General features: G+C 41.6%; 1 protein-coding gene across 5 annotated transcripts in view; it reads right to left on the bottom strand.

Moving 5' to 3' along the window:
* Positions 1 to 20973, bottom strand: part of LOC140466929 (golgin subfamily B member 1-like) — a 73147-nt gene that overhangs the window by 43197 nt on the left and 8977 nt on the right. For all 5 annotated transcript variants that reach the window (XM_072562781.1, XM_072562779.1, XM_072562784.1 and 2 more), the window contains 5 exons: positions 19351 to 19530; positions 18901 to 19014; positions 13602 to 13715; positions 11111 to 11396; positions 4465 to 4574 (listed from right to left, as the gene is read on the bottom strand). In XM_072562781.1, coding sequence (XP_072418882.1) covers positions 4465 to 4574; positions 11111 to 11396; positions 13602 to 13715; positions 18901 to 19014; positions 19351 to 19530 — 804 coding nt within the window. The remainder of the gene's footprint in view (positions 1 to 4464; positions 4575 to 11110; positions 11397 to 13601; positions 13716 to 18900; positions 19015 to 19350; positions 19531 to 20973) is intronic.

Here is a 20973-nt window from a genome sequence, read left to right as displayed (position 1 = left end):
ACTTATAATGGGAAAAAACATGGCAAGAGCTGTGGGCAGCTATAAGATTTTTTGCATCAAATGTAAGGAGAATGGCAACCAGTTTTGTAGCAACTTCTGTAATCACACACAGAGTCAGATTTTCTTTATTAGTAAAGCTGGAAAGACCCACATCATAATGGACTGTCAAAAAAAGCCTGCATACTGTAAGGGCATGGTTTAATTGTCTTCTCAGACTGCTTCAATGCAAGTTGGAAAAACCCATCTGGTTCAGTAATGTTCTTTAGGGAAGGAAACTGCTGTCCTTACCTGGTCTGGCCTACACATGACTCCAGACCCACAGACGTGTGGTTGACACTAAACTGTTCTATGGGCAATTGATGATGGATAATAAATATTGGCTTGGCCCAGTGACACCCACAAAAAATGCTGACTAATCTGGGACATCTACCTTAAGAAGATTCTTCACCAGACTGAAGTGGATTAAGTGGAAAAGTGAAGTGAGAATGGTGAGTTAGATGAAGCAAAGCACTCCGACAAACAGCTGTACTGGAGAAAAGGTTGCAAAAATTGATGTGGCGCAGGCAAAAGGTCTTAATAAGATTAGATTACTTACAGTGTGGAAACAGGCCCTTCAGCCCAACAAGTCCACACCGACCCGCCGAAGCGCAACCCACCCATTCCCCTCCATTTACCCCTTTACCTAACACTACGGGCAATTTAGCATGACCAATTCACCTGACTTGCACATCTTTGGACTGTGGGAGGAAACCGGAGCACCCGGAGGAAACCCACGCAGACACGGGGAGAACGTGCAAACTCCACACAGTCAGTCGCCTGAGGCAGGAATTGAACCCAGGTCTCTGGCGCTGTGAGGCAGCAGTGCTAACCACTGTGCCACCGTGCCGCCCACCTAATAAGGTAAATAGCTTGTCATTGCTACAAATAGTGGACACAAACCTACAGGAGGATGCGAACAGTTGGACTTAAAAACTTCACACAAGGGTAGGAATACATGGGAGAATAAAGTGGGACAGTTAAGAGACAAAAAGATAATTCTGGCGAAAAATAACTTAATAAGATCTGAGAGATGATGATGAAACATAAATTTTGTTCAACTTTGGCTTTGGTCAGGTAGAGTCTAATTAACTGTCTCCACTTACACAGTTAAAAATCACACAACACTAGGTAACAATCAAACATAAGGAGCAGTGCTCCAAAAGCTAGCGCTTCCAAATAAGCCTGCTGGACTATAACCTGGTGTTGTGCGGCTTTTAATTTGTAAACCCCAGTCTAACACTGGCACCTGCAAATCATGACTTCCATTTACATTGTATAAGACTGAAAGGTTTTTATTATCCTGTTGGAGGAACTGGAAAAGAATACACTTTTAATTGTAATGGGACTAAGCGTGTAGACCAAGGGCTTGAGGCAGACAAATGCAGCATGGGATCATCATCAAAAGAGCTTCTGATAAAAGAATGCAGAGGCCTGTACAATGAGTGGAAGTGGGGGAAGGGCACTTTAATGGAGTAATTGGGATTGCAGATCAGAAACAAGGTGAGACACTACAGCAATTTACAGCAACAAGAATACATGCACGAGATGGGGATCAGATTTAATCATAAAGCTTAAAACAAAGCAAACCCAGACAAAATAACTTAAAGGCCAAAACCATGGAAACTTATACCATAACGGAGGATGTTCATTAATTATCCTTATATTCTGCTCTTCCCCCATAGTCCCATAAGATCCACTGCTCAAACAGTACTAGAGTGTTATACCCGACAGACTCTTTACTCTTATTTACATTCTCATTTGTATATTTAGAAATAACCCCCCAATAAAAAGCTACACCTGACTGGTCAGGAATGATGGTTAACTGATTTTGGAAATACTGCAGAAATGTTGCCCTCCCCCAATATCATACCCTCTTTAATATAGGAAATCAGCTCAGCTGAGGTATCTAGGACAATAGTGACAAGGTTAGGTGAGGTGACAAACAATCATTAGGTTTCAGAATATTTTCAAGAAACGTATGGAATGAAGAGAGCAGGTGAAGATTTTTAAGGAGTCCCAGCGATTGGGTAAAGATATCCCAAACCTCTGCTTTAAACTATAGAGAGTGTGAATAACACTTTACGTATTTATATAATACCTTCAACATTATAAGACATCCCAAGGCATTTTTCAGGAGCATTACGAGCCACATATGATGCTTTTAGGGAGTAAGCCTAAGGTTTGGTCAGAGAGCGTTTTTAAGAACGTTAAAGGAAAAGAGAGATAGAAAACCAACGGGCTTCACAATTAGGGCTTTGGAAACTGAAGACAAAGTTTTCAATGATACAACAATTAAATTCAGGGGTACTGTAGGGGCCAGAATTAGGGGAGTGTAGATGTCTCAAGGTTGTTGGGCCAGAGGCGATAATAGTGATAGAGAGGCACAAAGCCACGAAAGGATTGCAAAACAAGGGTTGGACACTTGAAATTTAGGAGGTTAAGACATGATACACAGGAAGCCGAAGAAAAGTAAAGCAAGTGCGAGGGTGAAGACAGATACCAGGAGCAACTGCGCTGTTGGATGTGATGATTTATAAACATGAATAATGAAACCGAATTTGCTGCAGTTGGTAATGTGTGCCAATGGAAGTAGACAGGTACAGGGTGATGGGTAATAAGACCAAAGAGTTTGATCGGAGCCAGGAAGCTGCTCATGAGGCCAAAAGGAAGGATTTGGAGTATCCAAAACAAATCATAATATTAAACTGCCAAAGATCTTAAATAAAAACAGTAAATGGTATTACTCAGTAGTCTGGTAGCTCTCTAAGAGCAGGGAGACAAATTTAATATTTGAATTCAATTACTTCTTGTCACAACGGTTTCTGGTCAAATCTAATCTTAAGGGAACAAGGCAGATTAGATAAACTATACAAAAAGTTACTAAAAGGTGAAGATTTGTATTTTTAAAGCACTTTTCACAACTATCATATTTCTCAAAGTAGTTTACAGTCACAGATATAATGCAGAAAACACAGAAAATATATTATGCAAGGCAAGATCCCACAAACAGCAGCAATCTGATAACAACCAGATAACCTGTTCGTGTGATGTTTACTGAGGGCTAAATATTTTGAGGATGCTGGGGATAATTCAACTTTTTTGAATCAGAGCCATGAAATCTTTCACATCCGCCAAACCAGGCAGATGGCACCTCAGCTTAAAGTCTGATCTGAAAGACAGCACACACAACAGTGCAGCACTCCTTCAGTACAGCACTGCAGTGTCAGCCTTGATTTATCTCTTCAAGCCCTGAGGTTAGACTTAAACCTGGAGTCATGTGACTTGGAGGCAAGAATACAACGAACTCAGTCATGCCAAAACTCCTGTCATAAAATTCAGAGGAAGCTCAATTATCTGGTATCGATTATCCGACAAGATTGCAAGGTCCTGATGCTTGACTGATCTATGTTATTCAGCATTCGATTAACCGAACAAAATACTCCCCCCGCCTGTGTCCTTTGGATATCCGAGGTTCCTCTGTATCTGATTTAACATTGGTCTGAAGGTGTCACTGGATTACTGTACTGTTAGCTACCACTAATTACCTCGTATTTTGCATTAACTGAGAACAAATATCAATAACCATTGAAATCTAACTGCGTAAGCAGTACTGACATGTAACTGGGATATTAAAAGTGGCACAGAGACAGTTTACAAAGCTGCTTAAAGCTTAATCTTAGTCCTGAAATAGCTGCTTAGCTACGGGTTTGAAGCTGTAACAGAGATCTCAGTACTGTTTTCTTGAAATCTTTATTACCATATTTAGCACACGAGGAAATGGCAAGTGAGCTCAGACACTCCATTGAGAGACACAGAAAGAGAGCAAATCAGTGAGGACATTGATATCCTTGAACTGTAGTGACAGCAACATGCTCACTTTCATGAAAGTTGCACAAACACACCAGAGTGTGTGGTATTGGTATACATTTGTGACAATCTTCTGTCAGAAGTACTGAGTGGATGATCCATCAAAACCTTCTCCAGAGGTCCCCACCATCACAGATGCCAATTGTCAGCAAATTTACTTCACTCCACGTGATATCAAGAAATAGCATTGAATTGCTGGTGCTGATTCTATGGGACCTGACACACCAATGCTTGGTGTGGTCATTGTCTACACTGTTCTCCTACAGCACAAATACGATAGAGGAGGGAGAAATAGATATAGTGTCGATTATCCAGAGACCGCCCTGGTCTTGCTGTGCCACACACACACACACACACACACACACACACACACACACACACAGCTTCAACAAAATTACAAGCAGTGACAAAACCTCCGTTACACCAATCTCGAACTTCCTACTTGCCAATGTCTGAGGACAATATTGTAGACTTCACAAATCAGCAAACGTGTTTTGTTTTGTTTTAATTCAATGTATTTCATCTCATTCATCCCACTATCAAAAACGGTTCGCTAACCTGTAGTAATTGGATTTTCTCCTCAAGCTCCTGGACTCGGAGAGATGTCTCCCTTTGTGACGTTAGTTCAGATTCCGATTGCTCATTGACTTCAACCTTCTTCAGTCCATCTATAGGAGTAAAGAAATAGTTCTTTCTGAATTTTACACTTCCTGATTTGTCTTGAAGACTCCGTGACCAAAATATAAACATAGAACTGAGGAGCTGGGGCAGGCCATTCAGTCATAGAATCATAGAGATGTGCAACATGGAAACAGACCCTTCGGTCCAACCCGTCCATGCCGACCAGATATTCCAACCCAATCTAGTCCCACCTGCCAGCACCGGCCCATATCCCTCCAAACCCTTCCTATTCATATACCCATCCAAATGCCTTTTAAATGTTGCAATTGTACCAGCCTCCACAACATCCTCTGGCAGCTCATTCCATACACGTACCACCCTCTGCGTAAAAAAGTTGCCCCTTAGGTCTCTTTTATATCTTTCCCCTCTCACCCTAAACCTATGCCCTCTAGTTCTGGACTCCCCTAACCCAGGGAAAAGATTTTGCCTATTTATCCTATCCATGCCCCTCATAATTTTGTAAACCTCTATAAGGTCACCCCTCAGCCTCTGACACTCCAGGGAAAACAGCCCCAGCCTGTTCAGCCTCTCCCTGTAACTCAGATCCTCCAACCCTGGCAACATCCTTGTAAATCTTTTCTGAACCCTTTCAAGTTTCACAACATCTTTCTGATAGGAAGGAGACCAGAATTGCACGCAATATTCCAACAGTGGCCTAACCAATGTCCTGTACAGACGCAACATGACCTCCCAACTCCTGTACTCAATACTCTGACCAATAAAGGAAAGCATACCAAACGCCTTCTTCACTATCCTATCTACCTGCGACTCCACTTTCAAGGAGCTATGAACCTGCACTCCAAGGTCTCTTTGTTCAGCAACACTCCCTAGGGCCTTACTATTAAGTGTATAAGTCCTGCTAAGATTTGCTTTCCCAAAATGCAGCACCTCGCATTCATCTGAATTAAACTCCATCTACCACTTCTCAGCCCATTGGCCCATCTGGTCAAGATCCTGTTGTAATCTGAGGTAATCTTCCTCGCTGTCCACTACACCTCCAATTTTGGTGTCATCTGCAAACTTACTAACTGTACTTCTTATGCTCGCATCCAAATCATTTATGTAAATGACAAAAGGTAGAGGGACCATCACCGATCCTTGTGGCACTTCACTGGTCACAGGCCTCCAGTCTGAAAAACAACCCTCCACCACCACTCTCTGTCTTCTACCTTTGAGGCAGTTCTGTATCCAAATGGCTAGTTCTCCCTGTATTCCGTGAGATCTAACCTTGCTAATCAGTCTCCCATGGGGAAACTTGTCGAACGCCTTACTGAAGTCCATATAGATCACATCTACCACTCTGCCCTCATCAATTCTCTTTGTTACTTCTTCAAAAAACTCAATCAAGTTTGTGAGACATGATTTCCCACGCACAAAGCCATGTTGACTATCCTGAATCAGTCCTTGCCTTTCTAAATACATGTACATCCTGTCCCTCAGGATTCCCTCCAACAACTTGCCCACCACCGACATCAGGCTCACTGGTCTATAGTTCCCTAGCTTGTCCTTACCACCCTTTTAAAACAATGGCACCACGTTAGCCAACCTCCAGTCTTCCGACACCTCAGCTGTGACTATTGATGATACAAATATCTCAGCAAGAGGCCCAGCAATCACTTCTCTAGCTTCCCAGAGTTCTCGGGTACACCTGATCAGGTCCTGGGGATTTATCACCTTTAACCAGTTCAAGACATCCAGCACTTCCTCCTCTGTAATATGGACATTTTGCAACATGTCACCATCTATTTCCCTACAGTCTATATCTTCCATATCCTTTTCCACAGTAAATACTGATGCAAAAGATTCATTTCGTATCTCCCCCATTTTCTGTGGCTCCACACAAAGGCAGCCTTGCTGATCTCTGAGGGGCCCTATTCTCTCCCTAGTTACCCTTTTGTCCTTAATATATTTGTGAATACCCTTTGGATTCTCCTTAATTCTATTTGCCAAAGCTATGTCATGTCCCTGTTTTGCCCTTCTGATTTCCCCCTTAAGTATACTCCTACTTCCTTTATACTCTTCTGAGGATTCACTCGATCTATCCTGTCTATACCTGACATAGGCTTCCTTCTTTTTCTTAACCAAATCCTCAATTTCTTTAGTCATCCAGCATTCCCTATAGTTACCAGCCTTCCCTTTCACCCTAACATACTCTCGTCATTCAACTTGATGATGGAGTGAATTCAACTCTATTTTCCTGACTGGCTCTATAACCCTCAACCCTTATCTATCAAAAATCTCCATTTGAATCAATTCAAGATCCCAGCTTCTACTGCTTTTGAGGAAAGAGAATTCTACAGACTCACAACCCTCTTCCAAAACAAATCAAACTTCATCTCCATCTCAAAACGCAAAATCTCTTATTCTTAAACCTTGCCCCTTAATCCTAATCTTCCCCCCGAGAGGGAACATCCTTCCCATATCTATACCAACATGACGCCTTATCAGTTTCAATAAGATCATCATTGATTCTTCTCTAAACTTGAATGGATATCGACCCAACTTGAACAAGTTTTCTTCATAAAACAAATCTTTCATTCCAGGAATGTCTCAAGTGAACAGTCTCTGAACTGCTTCTCAAGCAACTCTATCCTTTTTAAAATACAGTCAAAGAATCATAGGAGGTCTACAGCATTGAAAAAGACCCTTCAACTCATCACGACTGTGGCAGTTAGATACAGCCAGCTAACTATTTAACTTCATTGCCCAGCACTTGACCAACAGCCACAGAGTGGGAATTGCAAATATATGTCTAAATACTTAAATGCTATGAGGGTTTCTGTTACTACCTCAAATACAGGTAGTGATTCCAGATTCCCAGCACCCTCTGCGTGAAAAACTTGTCCTTACATCCTTTTAAGTCTCTTGCTTTTACCTTAAATTGATGCCCTTGAGTTTTGATCTCTCCACAAAGGGAAAAGATCCACGTTTTCTGTCTGTGCCCCTCATAGTTTTACATATTTCAATCACATCTCTGCTCAGTCTGCTCTGCTTCAAGGAAAACAACTCTCATCTGTTCAAACTTTCTTCCTAACTTTCTTCATCCCCGGCAACATCCCAGTAAGTCTGCTCTGCATCCTCTCCAGTGTTATCAGATTCCTCCTATGAAGGTGACATCACAACTGCACACTACATTCTAATGGAGACCAAAATATACACTATACCCCAAATGTGGTTTTCCCAAGACCCTGTACAGCTGCACTAAAAGCCACTGCGTTTATACTCAATTGCCCTTGAAAATAAATGCCAATATTTCAAGTGCCTTCCGCAGAGCAGCTTGTTGTGGTTCACGCCCCAGGATACTCAGGTTCCTCTTACCAGTTCTGCAATCTCTCTCCATATAAATACACCCCTTTTCTAATGGACAAGTTCACACTTTCCCACATTATTCTCCACCTGCCAAATGTTTGATCTCTCACTTGCCTGTCTACATTTATTTATCGATTCTTAATCTTGATATCATCAGCAAATTCAGCTACTGCACCTTTGGTCTCCTCATCCAAATCATTGATACAGATTGTAAATAATGAGTTCTACATAGGGCAGTGGAAAGAAAATTCCACACAGTAACAGTTAGGCTTTTTTTTTCTTAATTATCATTTGGTTGTTAAAGCATACTCTTGACCATACAGTACAAAAACATGGCATGAAAGGTGAAGTGTGAAATTATCCACTTTGGCAGGGATAGCAGAAAACCAGGATATCCTTTAAACAGTGAGAGACTGGGAAATATTGGTATTCAGGACAGCTTTGGTGCCTTTGTACACAGGTCACAGAAAATTAACATATAGGGTTAAATAGAAACAATGCTTTATTATAATCAGACAGAGCCGTGCTGAGACCATATGGAGAGTATAATGTGCAGCTTTGGTCTCTACATCTAAGGGAAGAGCTATGGGCCTTAGAGAAATACAATGAAAGTTCATTGGATTAATTCCTGGGTTGAAGGATGATTCTAGGAGGAAAGATTAATTGACTTGGTTTATATTCCCTATAATCAAATCAAAACACAAAATTCTCAAGGGGTTGGGAAGATGTGTCACTTTGCTAGGGAGTCCAAAACAAGGGGTAACAGTTTAAAAGATATGGGGTGGCCATTTAGAACTGAAATGAGGAAATATATCTGCATTCAAGGGGTTAGGCATCTTTATAATTCTGTATGCCAGATCATTGGATGTTTAATTATTATATTCAAGACAAAAACCAATAGATTTTTTGGGTATGATAAGAATTAAGGGAAGTGGAAAAAGTGTGGGAAGGTCTAGTGGATAAATCATATTGAATTGAATCGAACAGGCAGGTAGTACTGAGGAAGTGGGGAGGCTGCAGAAGGATCTAGACAGTTTGGAAGAGTGGTCCAGGAAATGGCTGATGGAATTCAATGTGAGCAAATGTGAGGATTTGCACTTTGGAAAAAATAATACAAGCATGGACTACTTTCTAAACGGTGAGAAAATTCGTAAGGCCAAAGTACAGAGGGATCTGGGAGTGCTAGTTGAGGATTCTCTAAAGGTAAACATGCAGGCTGAGTCCGTGATTAAGAAAGCGAATGCAATGTTGTCAATTATCTCAAGAGGGTTGGAATATAAAAGCACCGTTGTGCTACTGAGACTTTATAAAGCTCTGGTTAGGCCCCATTTGGAGTACTGTGTCCAGTTTTGGTCCCCACACCTCAGGAAGGACACACTGGCACTGGAGCGTGTCCAGCGGAGATTCACATGGATGATCCCTGGAATGGTAGGTCTAACATATGAGGAATGGCTGGTATTCATTGGAGTTTAGAAGATTAAGGGGAGATCTAATAGAAACTTACAAGATAATACATGGCTTCAAGAGGGTGGACGCTAGGAAATTGTTTCCATTAGGCGAGGAGACTAGGACCCGTGGACACAGCCTTAGAATTAGAGGGGGTAAATTCAGAACAGAAATGCGGAGACATTTCTTCAGTCAGAGACTGGTGGGCCTGTGGAATTCATTGCTGCAGAGCGCAGTGGAGGCTGGGACGCTAAATGTCTTCAAGGCAGAGATTGATAAGATTCTTGATGTCACAAGGAATTAAGGGCTACGGGGAGAATGCTGGTAAGTGGAGTTGAAATGCCCATCAGCTATGATTGAATGGCGGAGTGGACTCGATGGGCCGAATGGCCTTACTTCCACTCCTATGTCTTATGAATGCAAGGGCAGACCCGATAAGCTAAATAGAATTCTCCTGTTGCTTATGCTTTTCTGTTCTTATAAAACACGGGTTGTTTGATTAAATCTCAATTCGAGCCCTGCATCAAATTCTGGATGCCAAGGCTTTGGGACCATGCAGAGGAGATTTACTAGCATGATACCATAATGAGGGACTTCAGTAATCCTGAAAAAAGACATTACAATCTCCATTAAGCATGGATGGGTAGGGGAAACTTTACTCTGCATTTAAACTATTCAGGTCGAGGATTATTTGACAGCACAGTGCACTGTGCACTGGGCACCTTACTCTGCATTGAATCCATACTGTGCTTGGCCTGTAAATGTTTGTTAGGACAGTCCAGGGGGGATTTATGTTTATCTTTCCAGCACTGTACCCATCCTGGAAATTATCTATATTGAAACTAGGTGCCTAATGTGCCAATTTTTCAATTAGCATTTCTGCTTTAGCAAATATGAAGTTGACCGAAATGGTAAGATAAAAAGGCTGGTATCACCTAACTTCTAGAGTACTTCCCCTCCTATCCTTCTCTTTTCATTCACGCTGGATTTGTATTCAAAACCGGAATCATCACCCACAATTCTCAAAAAGTTATTGAAACATTTCAAGTCAAGTAATTAATAAATTTAAAAAAAGGTAAGTTTGTTTGACTTTATATGAAGACTTATTCTGAAGTGCTGCTTAATGAAAGAGGTCTGATGTAGTTTTACATCAATACCAAAATTATGGAATGCGTTAAACAACTGCATTTGCCTGGTTAACAACCATGCTTTTCAAACTATAAAGTTCTTACACAAGAATATCTGACCAATTTCAGACTAGCATCAATGTATATGTTTATATATTGTATTTAATTTGATTTATTACTGTCACATGTACCAAGGTAGAGTGAAAAGTGCTGTCGTACATGCTTTCCAGGCAGATCGCGCTATACAAATGCAGCAAGCTAACAGAAGAGTGCAGGATACAATATTACAGATGCTGAGAAAGTGCAGAGAGAGTTCAACATAACCTGCCATTTGTACTATGATTGAACTTTTCTGATTATGTTTAACTATAAATAAACATATCACATAATTAGCATGTTAAACTCAGGTCTCTGATTAACCACCATAACTACATAACATGAGATACTGCTTAATCCCAGAAACAAATGAAAGATAAAATTGGATTTTAATGTAAACCCTCAAAGCAAGTCCTACTCTAAACAGGGATCAGCGATTATTGGAAAGATCATGGAAACCTCTGCCGAAGCATTGAACAAGAAACAAAGATAATTGCTATTTAAAAATGTAGCTCTGACTTTCCTGGAGAGTTTTACTTTGTTACCTTGCAACTCCTTTATTTCGTCAGTCAATCTTTTGCACATTCTCTCTTGGTCTTCCATCACACTTTGCAGCTCCTGGTTTTGTGCTGTCAGATCAGCACAGGATAACTGTGCATTTTGCAGTGCCTGTTGCATCTGTGTGACAGTACAATTCTTCTCCATTAACTCAGTCTCATATTTCTCAGTCACCTCCCTCAGCCGTGTTTCAGCTGATAATTTCTCCGATTCTAGTGCAGTTTGTAACATAGCAATGCTGGCCTCGGCCTCTTGCAGCTTTTCCCCGAGGACCTGAAGGACAAAAGCATGTTAAAAAAAAATTGAAAAGTTGTTTCAAATATGTCCCTTTTACAAGCATTTACATGCAGGAACTAAACCTAAAGAAAAGATAGAAGGTGCCTGGGAATATAACACAATCAGAAAGGAAATCAAATTACTTTAGATACTGCAAACCTGAAAAAAAAGAGAAATTGTTGCAAACCCTCAGCAGATCAGGCATCCTCTATGCACAAGACAGACACATCAACATTGTGATGTGAGGAAAATATGCACACAATAGACACACACTAGATGCAAACAAAAGTAGGCACTTACTGTGCAGACTCAAGTTGTATAGAGCTCATATAAGCAATCATTATGTAAAGAGCACAGACACATTAGGATTAAAAAAATGAATGAAAATTAGCTCATTTCCTATAATTCTGGGAGTCACACAATACAACGTAATGGAGCTATTGACCAAACACAGCAAACAATCTTTACCAATTTATCTACAAAAGACCCAGGCATGAGGAAAACCTTTGGGTGGACATTTTTGAACCTCAAGTCCAAAGTCAAGGTTTCCTCCCAGTCTGCTGAACTTACCACATGTTATGTTTCTAATTACTCATATCCACCAACCCAAAATGTTACTGTTTACAACGTGTCCTCCTTGAATTTAAATGAGCGAACACTAACCACTTTCATTGTGGTCCAAGGGAGCCTGTTTTATGGTTTAACTGTAATATTGGTTCTGCACATTGGTTCTGTATTTTCCTTTTCCAAGTGTAGGATGTGCACTGGGATGTATTGTTCCAGGACAAAATTTAAACAATTTTTCATCCTCTACTTCACACAGACTCCATTCTAGCGTGCTTCCATGTGAGAAATCAGCCCTGTCTACTTCAAAGGAAAAAGACAAGAGAGTCTGTTCTCACCCAGTGCCCCCAAGCATCCACTTTCCATCACATCACTGGGTCATATACAACTGCCAGGATGCTGGGAAATTAAGGCCAATTGTAGAATTCCCTTGGTTAGTGGGGCTAATTTGAGAAATGCTTTGAATGTAAAAAAAAACTCCTGAAACTTCCCTTTACCTCAACAGGTTTTGGCCAATACACAGACACAGTGAGCTTCATAAACATTAGAACGCTCAACTCCATGGAATCTACTGCACATCCCAAAGCACTAACTGAGCACGTTTCACTATTTCTAAATAAAAACTGAAAGAACCACGGAGGCTGCAAGTCAGAAACAAAAACAGAAGTCGCTGGAAAAGCTCAGCAGGTCTGACAGCATCTGTGAAGAGAAATCAAAGTTAACATTTCGGGTCTGTTCTGGTAACAGTTCTGAGGAATGGTCACCAGACCCAAAACGTTAACTTGGATTTCACTTCACAGATGCTGTCAGAACTGTTGAGCTTCAGCAGCACCCTCTGTTTTTGTTTCACTATCTCTAACTGTGCAGCTCCCTTCCCTGTCACTTGCTGCTTTATGAAAACCATTCTCTTTATTCCTGTTCCCTGGTTTGTTCTGGCCTCGAAACATGACTTTCTCTTGCCTCCATCTTCCATTATTCAATCCATTTCCTGTTAAATTCATTTTTCTCCCCATAGGACATAAAAGACATGCAACCCCCTCCCTTCTCAGTCTTCTCTTCCTCCTACAGTTTACAGGTATTCAGAAGACAAGTTTCATGGACACCTACATGGAATGAAAATAAAAATTAGGATCAAGAACAGCAGCCAGGCATCTACGAAATTGTTGAGTCAAGATTCGAGTGGTGCTGGAAAAGCAGAGCAGTTCAGGCAGCATCCGAGGAACAGGAAAATCGACGCTTTGGGCAGGAGCCCTTCTTCAGAATCTACTAAATTGTTGCTAAGTCTAATATTTTTGCAACCTTACTTTGAGAAGGAAAGCTTAATTGGTCTGTTCTGTATGTCACTCAGTCTGCACTAACCTGGCGAATTGCCAATTGCCCTCTGAAGCGTTCTGCAAGCCTCCTAGTTATCAAGGCACCAAAAGACAAAAATATTGAGTTTTGCCAAAATAACAAAAAATTTTTTTTTTAAATTACCATCCCCAGTTCACGACAGACCTTTTTACCTGAAATCATCTACTTCTCAACTGCTTTTTTTTCCCCCTTTGCTACTATATGTATATGGATCTGTCCTGCCCCACTGTACCCAAGTTTCTTAATAAAAACAAAGAGAGGCACGATTTAAATGAGTTGAGAAACCTGTTTTTTCTGATCGCTATCATTCAGTTCCTGCTGCAACATCTCCACCACCCGCGTCCGTCCCAGCAGTGCTTCCTCCTTCTCTTCCAGCTTTCTTTGGAATGATTTCACCGTCTGCCAATCAAACAAAATACAAGGTAGAGGGAACAGTGAAAAAGCTTATGCATTCAGAATCTGAAGAAAGGTAGGAGGTGCCTGGGAACATAACACAATCAATCAGAAAGGAAACCAAATTACTTTAGATGCTGCAAATCTAACAAAAGGAGAAATTGTGGCAAACCCTCAGCAGACCGAGCATCCTCTATGCACAGGACAGACACATCAACATTGTGATGTGAGGACAATATGCACACACGAGATACAAACAAAAGTGGGCAAATGCACTTACTATGCATACTCAACTTGGATAGACCTCATATGCATAGAAGCAATCATGAACATGCACAGACACATGTGCTTCCATACATTAGGATTATAAAGAAATGAATGAAAATCAGATCGAAGAGAACCACAGAAAATGTTTGAACTCTATTTTTAATAATTCAGTCCACCTGAGCATCGATCAGCCTGGCCATTCTGAATGTAGCTTTTGCAGTAAGGTGGGCAAAAGCGCATGGATCTGGGCTCGTGATTAGCTAGTAGGAGAGGTTCGACAAACAAGGATTGTTATCACTTGAGCATCAGAAGCTGAGAGGCGACCTGATAGAAGTAATTGAAATTATGAGGGGCTCAAATAGCGTGGATAATCGGAAGTCTTTTCCACCGTGAAACTGTCAAATACTAGGGGGCACAGGTTTAAGGTGAAAGGGGGAAAGCTTAAGGGAGATACATTAGGTATTTGGAACGTGCTGGCAGGGAAGGTGGTAGAAGCATATAATTTAAGTTTAAGAAACATTTAGACAGACACATCAACGTGCAGTCAGATGGGATTAGTTTAGATTGGCATGTTGGCCCCATAGAGCCTATTCCTGTGCTGTACTGTTCCATGTTAGCTGTACATTTAGTCACGATTTGGAGACACCAGTGTTGGACTGGGGTGTACAAAGGTAAAAACCACACAAAACAGAGAAGGTCTGTGTGAATATGTTGTGTGTGTGTATGTATATATATCTATAGTGCAATGGGGTCACCTGTAGTGTGACATGAGCCCAAGGTCCTGGTTGAGGCCATCCCCATGGGTACCGAACTTGGCTATCAGCCTCTGCTGAGCCACTTTTCGTTGTTGCCTGTCCCGAAGGTCCGAGATCAAATGTCCCAGACCGCTGAAGTGTTCTCTGACTGGGAGGGAACACTCCTGTCTGTTGATTGTTGTGCGGTGTCCATTCATCTATTGCCGTAGCCTCTGCCAATGTACCATGCCTCTGGGCATCCTTACCTGCAGCGTATGAGATAGACAACGTGGGCTGAGTCGCATGAGTACCTGCCACGTACATGGAGGGAGGTGTCCCCACATGTAATGATGGTATCCATGTTGACATTCTGACATGTCTTGCAGCATCTACCGTGAACAAGGTTGTATGGTATCATCCTGAAAGCTGGGCAGTTTGCTACGAACAATGATCTGTTTGAGGTTTGGCAGTTGTTTAAAGGCATTGATAATGTGTTGCAGGTTTCGAAGAACATAGCATAGTTTTTCGACTCCTGGGAAGTACTGGCAACGAAGGGTACCCTGTCGGTTGCAGCACGTGTCTGTCTCCTGAGGAGATCATTATGGTTCCTTGCTGTGGCACATCGGAACTGGCGGTCGATGAGTTGAGCATCATACCCAGTTCTTATGAGTTCTTCCAAGTACCTGCCATATTCCTCCTCATCTGAACAGATCTGGTGTATGCATAGGGCTTGTCCATAGGGGATGGCTGTTTTAACGTGTTTCAGGTGGAAGCTGGAGAAGTGTAGCATTGTGAGGTTATCTGCGGGTTTGCGGTAGTGAGGTGCTGAGGTGCCCATTCTTGATGGAGATGCATGTGCCCAAGAATGTGACATATAGTAGAGAGTAGTCCATGGTGAGTTTGATGGTGGGATGAAACTTGTTGATATCACTGTGTAGTTTTATCAGTGACTCCTCACCATGGGTCCAGAGGAAGAAAATGTTGTCAATGTACCTGGTGTATAATGTTGGTTGGAGATCCTGCGCAGAGAAGAAGTCTTGTTCCAATCTGTGCATGAAAATGTTGGCAAATTTGGTCCCCATGGTTGTTCGGCGTGTCTGGATGAAGAACTGGTTATCAAAGGTGAAGACATCGTGATCAAGGATAAAGCGGATGAGTTGCAGGATGGTGTTTGGAGACTGGCAGTTGTTGGTGTTGAGCACTGAGGCTGTTGCCACGATGCCATCATTGTGGGGGATGCTGGTGTAGAGTGCTGAAATGTCCATTGTGGTGAGGCATGTTCTCGGTTCAACTGGTCAGTAGGCGCTGAGTTTCTGTAAGAAATCTGTAGTGTCACAACAGAAGCTGGGGGTCTCCTGTACAATGGGTTTCATGATGCCTTCGATATAACCAGAGAGGTCCTCACACAGAGTCCCACTGCCTGATACGATGGGACATCCTGGTGTATTGCCTCCCTCCATGTACGTGGCAGGTACTCATGCGATTCAGCCCACATTGTCTATCTCATATGCTGCAGACAAGGATGCCCGGAAGCATGGTACATTGGCAGGACTGAGCTGTGGCTGTGGCAACAGATGAATGGACAACAATCAACAGACAGGAGTGTTCCCTCCCAGTCTGAGAACACTTCAGCTGTCCAGGACATTTGACCTTAGACCTTCGAATGACCGTCCTCCAAGGCGGACTTCGGGACAGGCAACAACGATAAAGTGGCCGAGCAGAGGCTGATAGCCAAGTTTGGTACCCATGGGGATGGCCTTAACCGGGACTTTGGATTCATGTCACACGACAGGTGATCCCATTGCACTATACACACACAGACAGATGGACACACACACTCATACAGACCCTCTCTCGTACACTCACACATACACTCCCAGACACAAGCTCTCACAGACTTATACCCCTTTACACTCACACACATAAACACGCACCCTCACAGACACTCATAACCACTCCCCCCCCCCTCCACAGACACACACACATGCACACATAGACATATAAGTTTGTGGTGTGAACTTGTACTTGCAGAATTACATTTTTCTTTGCTCAAAAACTGCATGAACCCATGTAAGATTCTGTAAATCTGTTTTTTAGATTAGAATCAGTCTGACCATTGTGATACAGACAGCCTCACACAGGCAGCTAACACCTTCAATACATTATCTGGGCCGACATGGCACCAATTGTTAAAGTTCACTTGAGAATGTAACTTTTTTAAAAAAAGTTTTGCGATTTACATATGAAAGAACTGAAACCAACATGGTCATTCTAAAAGATGAGAGACTTAACAAACAATCCAGGTCTTTTTCAATATAAAATTTCACTTACATTACACTGCAAACTTTCGCTATAAATTCTGTGTCATACAATCTTATTCTCCACAACCACCTCATGAAGGAGTAGCGCTCTGAAAGCTAGTGCTTCCAAATAAACCAGTTGGACTATAAACTGGTGTTGTGTGATTTTTAACTTTGTACATTTAGCATAACTTATTATGTTGTGCTCTCAACGTACTCCCAGACTCAATGCGCCTCATGAACAACTTAACCACAATTACTAAATGCTTTCAGAGAAAGGTAAAGGACTTCAAAGTCATTTTGCAGCTTCTGCTTTGTGACATTGTTTTTATGCCATATACAATTGTTTACCATTCCCTCTTCAAAAAAAAAAGATATATATAAAACCCACACACAAAAACAGAAATTGTTTGTAAAGCTCAGCAGGTCTGGCAGCATCGATGAAGAGAAATCAGAGTTAACGTTTCGGGACCAGTGACCCTTCCTCAGAATGAAGGACCCCATTCTGAGGAAGGTGTATTGAACCTGAAACGTTAACTCTGATTTCTCTTCACAGATGCTGCCAGACCTGCTGAGCTTTTCCAGCAACTTCTGTTTTTGTTTCTGACTTACAGCGCCTGCAATTCTTTTGGTTTTGATATAGATACCCAGGTCTTTCTGAAGAGAGTCATACCATCACTTGCGGCTCAGTGGTTATAATGTTGCCTCAGAGCCAGAAGGTTGTGGGTCTAGTTGACACCACAGAACTCAGCACATATCAATTTATTGCAGTAGGTGGTGTCATCTTTCAGCTTGGACATTAAACTGAGGCAAACTGGGGAGAAAGTGAGGGCTGCAGATGCTGGAGATCAGAGTCGAACAGTGTGGTGCTGGGAAAGCACAGCCGGTCAGGCAGCATCTGAGGAGATTCTCCTGCTCTTCAGATGCTACTTGACCTGCTGTGCTTTCCCAGCACCACACTCTTCAACATTAAACTGAGGCCCTGAGTACTATTTCAGTTCAGCATTTAAGATCCCATGACATTATTTTGAAGAACAAGGGAATTATCTCTGTAGGCCTCATCAATATTCATTCGCTGACCAACATGATCGAATGAGATGATCAGGACATTACTGTTTGTAAGAGTTTGCCCTGTGAGATTGGTTCCTTTGTTTAAACAGTGACTACATTTCATTAGTGGAAAGGCAAAGAACTGCGGATTCTGGAAATCGGAAACAAAAACAGAAAGAGCGAAAAAAAACTAAGCATCATCTGTAGTGAGAAAAACAAAGTAAACATTTTGAGTCCAGTGACCTGTTGATGCAAGATGACTGGATTCAAAACATTCACACTTCATTGGTGTAAAGAGCTGTGGAACACCCGAGTTTGTTAAAACGCTCAGTAAATGCAAGTTCTCCCTTAGCTATTCACACAAATTTGCTTCAACAGCAAATCTAATCTAATTACAGAAACCCATTTCAAAATCAAACATTGCAAATAGAATATCAAGAACTTCACTGGCTATGATTTCTCAGGCTGAGCATTTTCTACATAGCTGAAAATGTGTTGCTGGAAAAGCGCAGCAGGTCAGGCAGCATCCAAGGAACAGGAGAATTGATGTTTCGGGCATGAGCCCTTCTTCAGGAAGAAGGGCTGATGCCCGAAACGTCGATTCTCCTGCTCCTTGGATGCTGCCTGACCTGCTGTGCTTTTCCAGCAACACATTTTCAGCTCTGATCTCCAGCATCTGCAGTCCTCACTTTCTCCTCGAACATTTTCTACATCGCGCCACCTCGGTGTTCTTTCATTTCACCATTTCTTAACCTATTCAATTTGTCATCAGTTCCCTCAGACTTTCACCTCCCTATCCGTAAGCCATAGTTAATTTATTACTGGTCTAGCAACACTTACTTGTTGCAACTCTTTGTTTATTTCAGATCTGGATGCGAGCTCTTCCTCATGTTTCTGAATGTGCTCTTGGAATCGTGTATCCTTTTTGAGAATGACCTCTTGAACAGAACGGAGCTGTAGTTACAAAACATGAATACATAATTTGGGCTGCAGAAGGATTCAGCTACAAACCCTTTGCCTCTGGGATCGGTCACCAGAGGTCAATGTGAAATTTGTCTGTAGGCTACAGTTTCGACTGATTCATCTACTATATTGCTTTGAATTCTGTAAAACGTCACACCAAATTACCAGCCCTGTTTACAACATTCCTACGACGACTGATCGGGATTAGAGTAAACCCATCTACACGTACTGCATTTGTCCTGAGTGTGTTTAATGGGACAAAGCATCAAACCTTCATCTAAACCAGGCTATCCCTATCCTTCTTTCACAGAAAACTAATCTCTTTACCTGCTGGGCATGTTCAGTCTCTTTCTGCTTCAGAAGTTCATTGGCAGCTTGAAGCTGGTCCTTTGAACTATTGAGAGCTGCCTGCACGGCCTTACAGTTCTCCTCCTGTTGCTCAAGTTGATTCTTAAGCTTTTGGATCTCATCTTGCTGCTCTGGTGCGGAGCTTTGTATTAGACGCACCTGTCAATGTAATTTTTAAAAAAATTACAATCTCATTCAAGTTGGTTTCCCAGTTGATGGAGCAATGTACTAAGTCAGAACGTGATTCTAACAAAATCAAAACAAAGTGAATGGATGAATCTTTCCTGATGAAAGGATTCTATTGAGTTTGGAATGTCTCAATCCAGTTCTCCACAGAAATTAGGCCACATCACATTACTGCTTCTAACATTGCACAAAATTAACAATTTCACTCAAGATGAGCATAAAGAATTAACAATTCAAGGCTATTACTGCTGTGGACATTGAATGCAATTGAAATTTAACCTCTTAGCAAAATTATGCTGTGTGTGTGTTGTGACAGTTTGATTGAACAGTTATGAGGGAATTTAATGCTGTCTCTCATAAAAACATAAAAAATAGCAGCACGAGTAGGGCAATCAGCCCTTTAAATCTGCTCCATCATTCAATTTGATCATGACAGATCATTCGACTCAGTGCCCTTTATCCCCCAGTCTCCCCAATTCCTTTGATTCTTTCAACTTCAAATATTTCTCAGTCCTTCCTAAAAACGTTCAATGTTTGGCCTCAACCACATTCTGTGGAAGAGAATTCCCACAGGTTCACCTCTCTCTGTGTGCAGACATTTCTCATCATCTCAGTCCTAAATGGCCTACTCTGTATCCTTAGACTGCACCGCCCCCTGGCTTGGCGCTCCCTAATCAGCAGGAACAACTTTCCTGCGTTTACCCTGTCTCAGCGTGTCAGAACTTTACAGATTTATATGGGATACGCCTGGTTCTTCTAATCGCCAGTGAATATCTCCGGTGAATCTCACTCACATTACCTTTTCCTGAGGGATTTTTCTGGGACCATATTGAGGGAGCTTTACTCCATACCTAATTTTTGTATCTCACATCCCAAATTATTTCACAGAAGCTTAATAAGAAAAATCAGACACTGATAAAGAGGTATTAGGACAGATAACCAAACTCTTGGTCAAAGAGGCAGAGAAGTTTAAATAAGGAATTTGAGAGATAAGGAGTCTCGTTAGCTGAAATTGTAATTTAAATTGCAATCATTCTAAGTGAGATGAAAATCAGGGATAGACAAAAGATTAAAAATACAGGAGTGTGGTTTGGAGGAGTTCATAAAGATAGTGAGCAGTGCTGCCTTTTGAAAAGAAAACTGATAGGATATTTGTTGTGTCAAAGTTATTCCATCTAACACTTAACAATGGCTCACTTGATGAAGAGATATTTAACTCACAAATAGTAGCTATTTTCAAACCTTCACAAATACCTGTCAAAAGCCAGTGGCTAAAATAACGGTGGATCAGCAAAGCCTAGCAGACAGTAAATAGAACAGAATTTGAAAGACTATAATCTGATCAAAGCAGATCAGCTTCAAAAGATTAAAAAGAAAAACTGCTCTCACACTGATTATATCATTACTCACTTGTTA

The sequence above is a fragment of the Chiloscyllium punctatum genome, chromosome 44 (assembly GCF_047496795.1).
Source record: "Chiloscyllium punctatum isolate Juve2018m chromosome 44, sChiPun1.3, whole genome shotgun sequence".
Lineage (NCBI taxonomy): Eukaryota > Metazoa > Chordata > Chondrichthyes > Orectolobiformes > Hemiscylliidae > Chiloscyllium > Chiloscyllium punctatum.
Note: the sequence above shows the minus strand (reverse complement) of the source record. Positions and strands in the feature narration are given on the sequence as shown.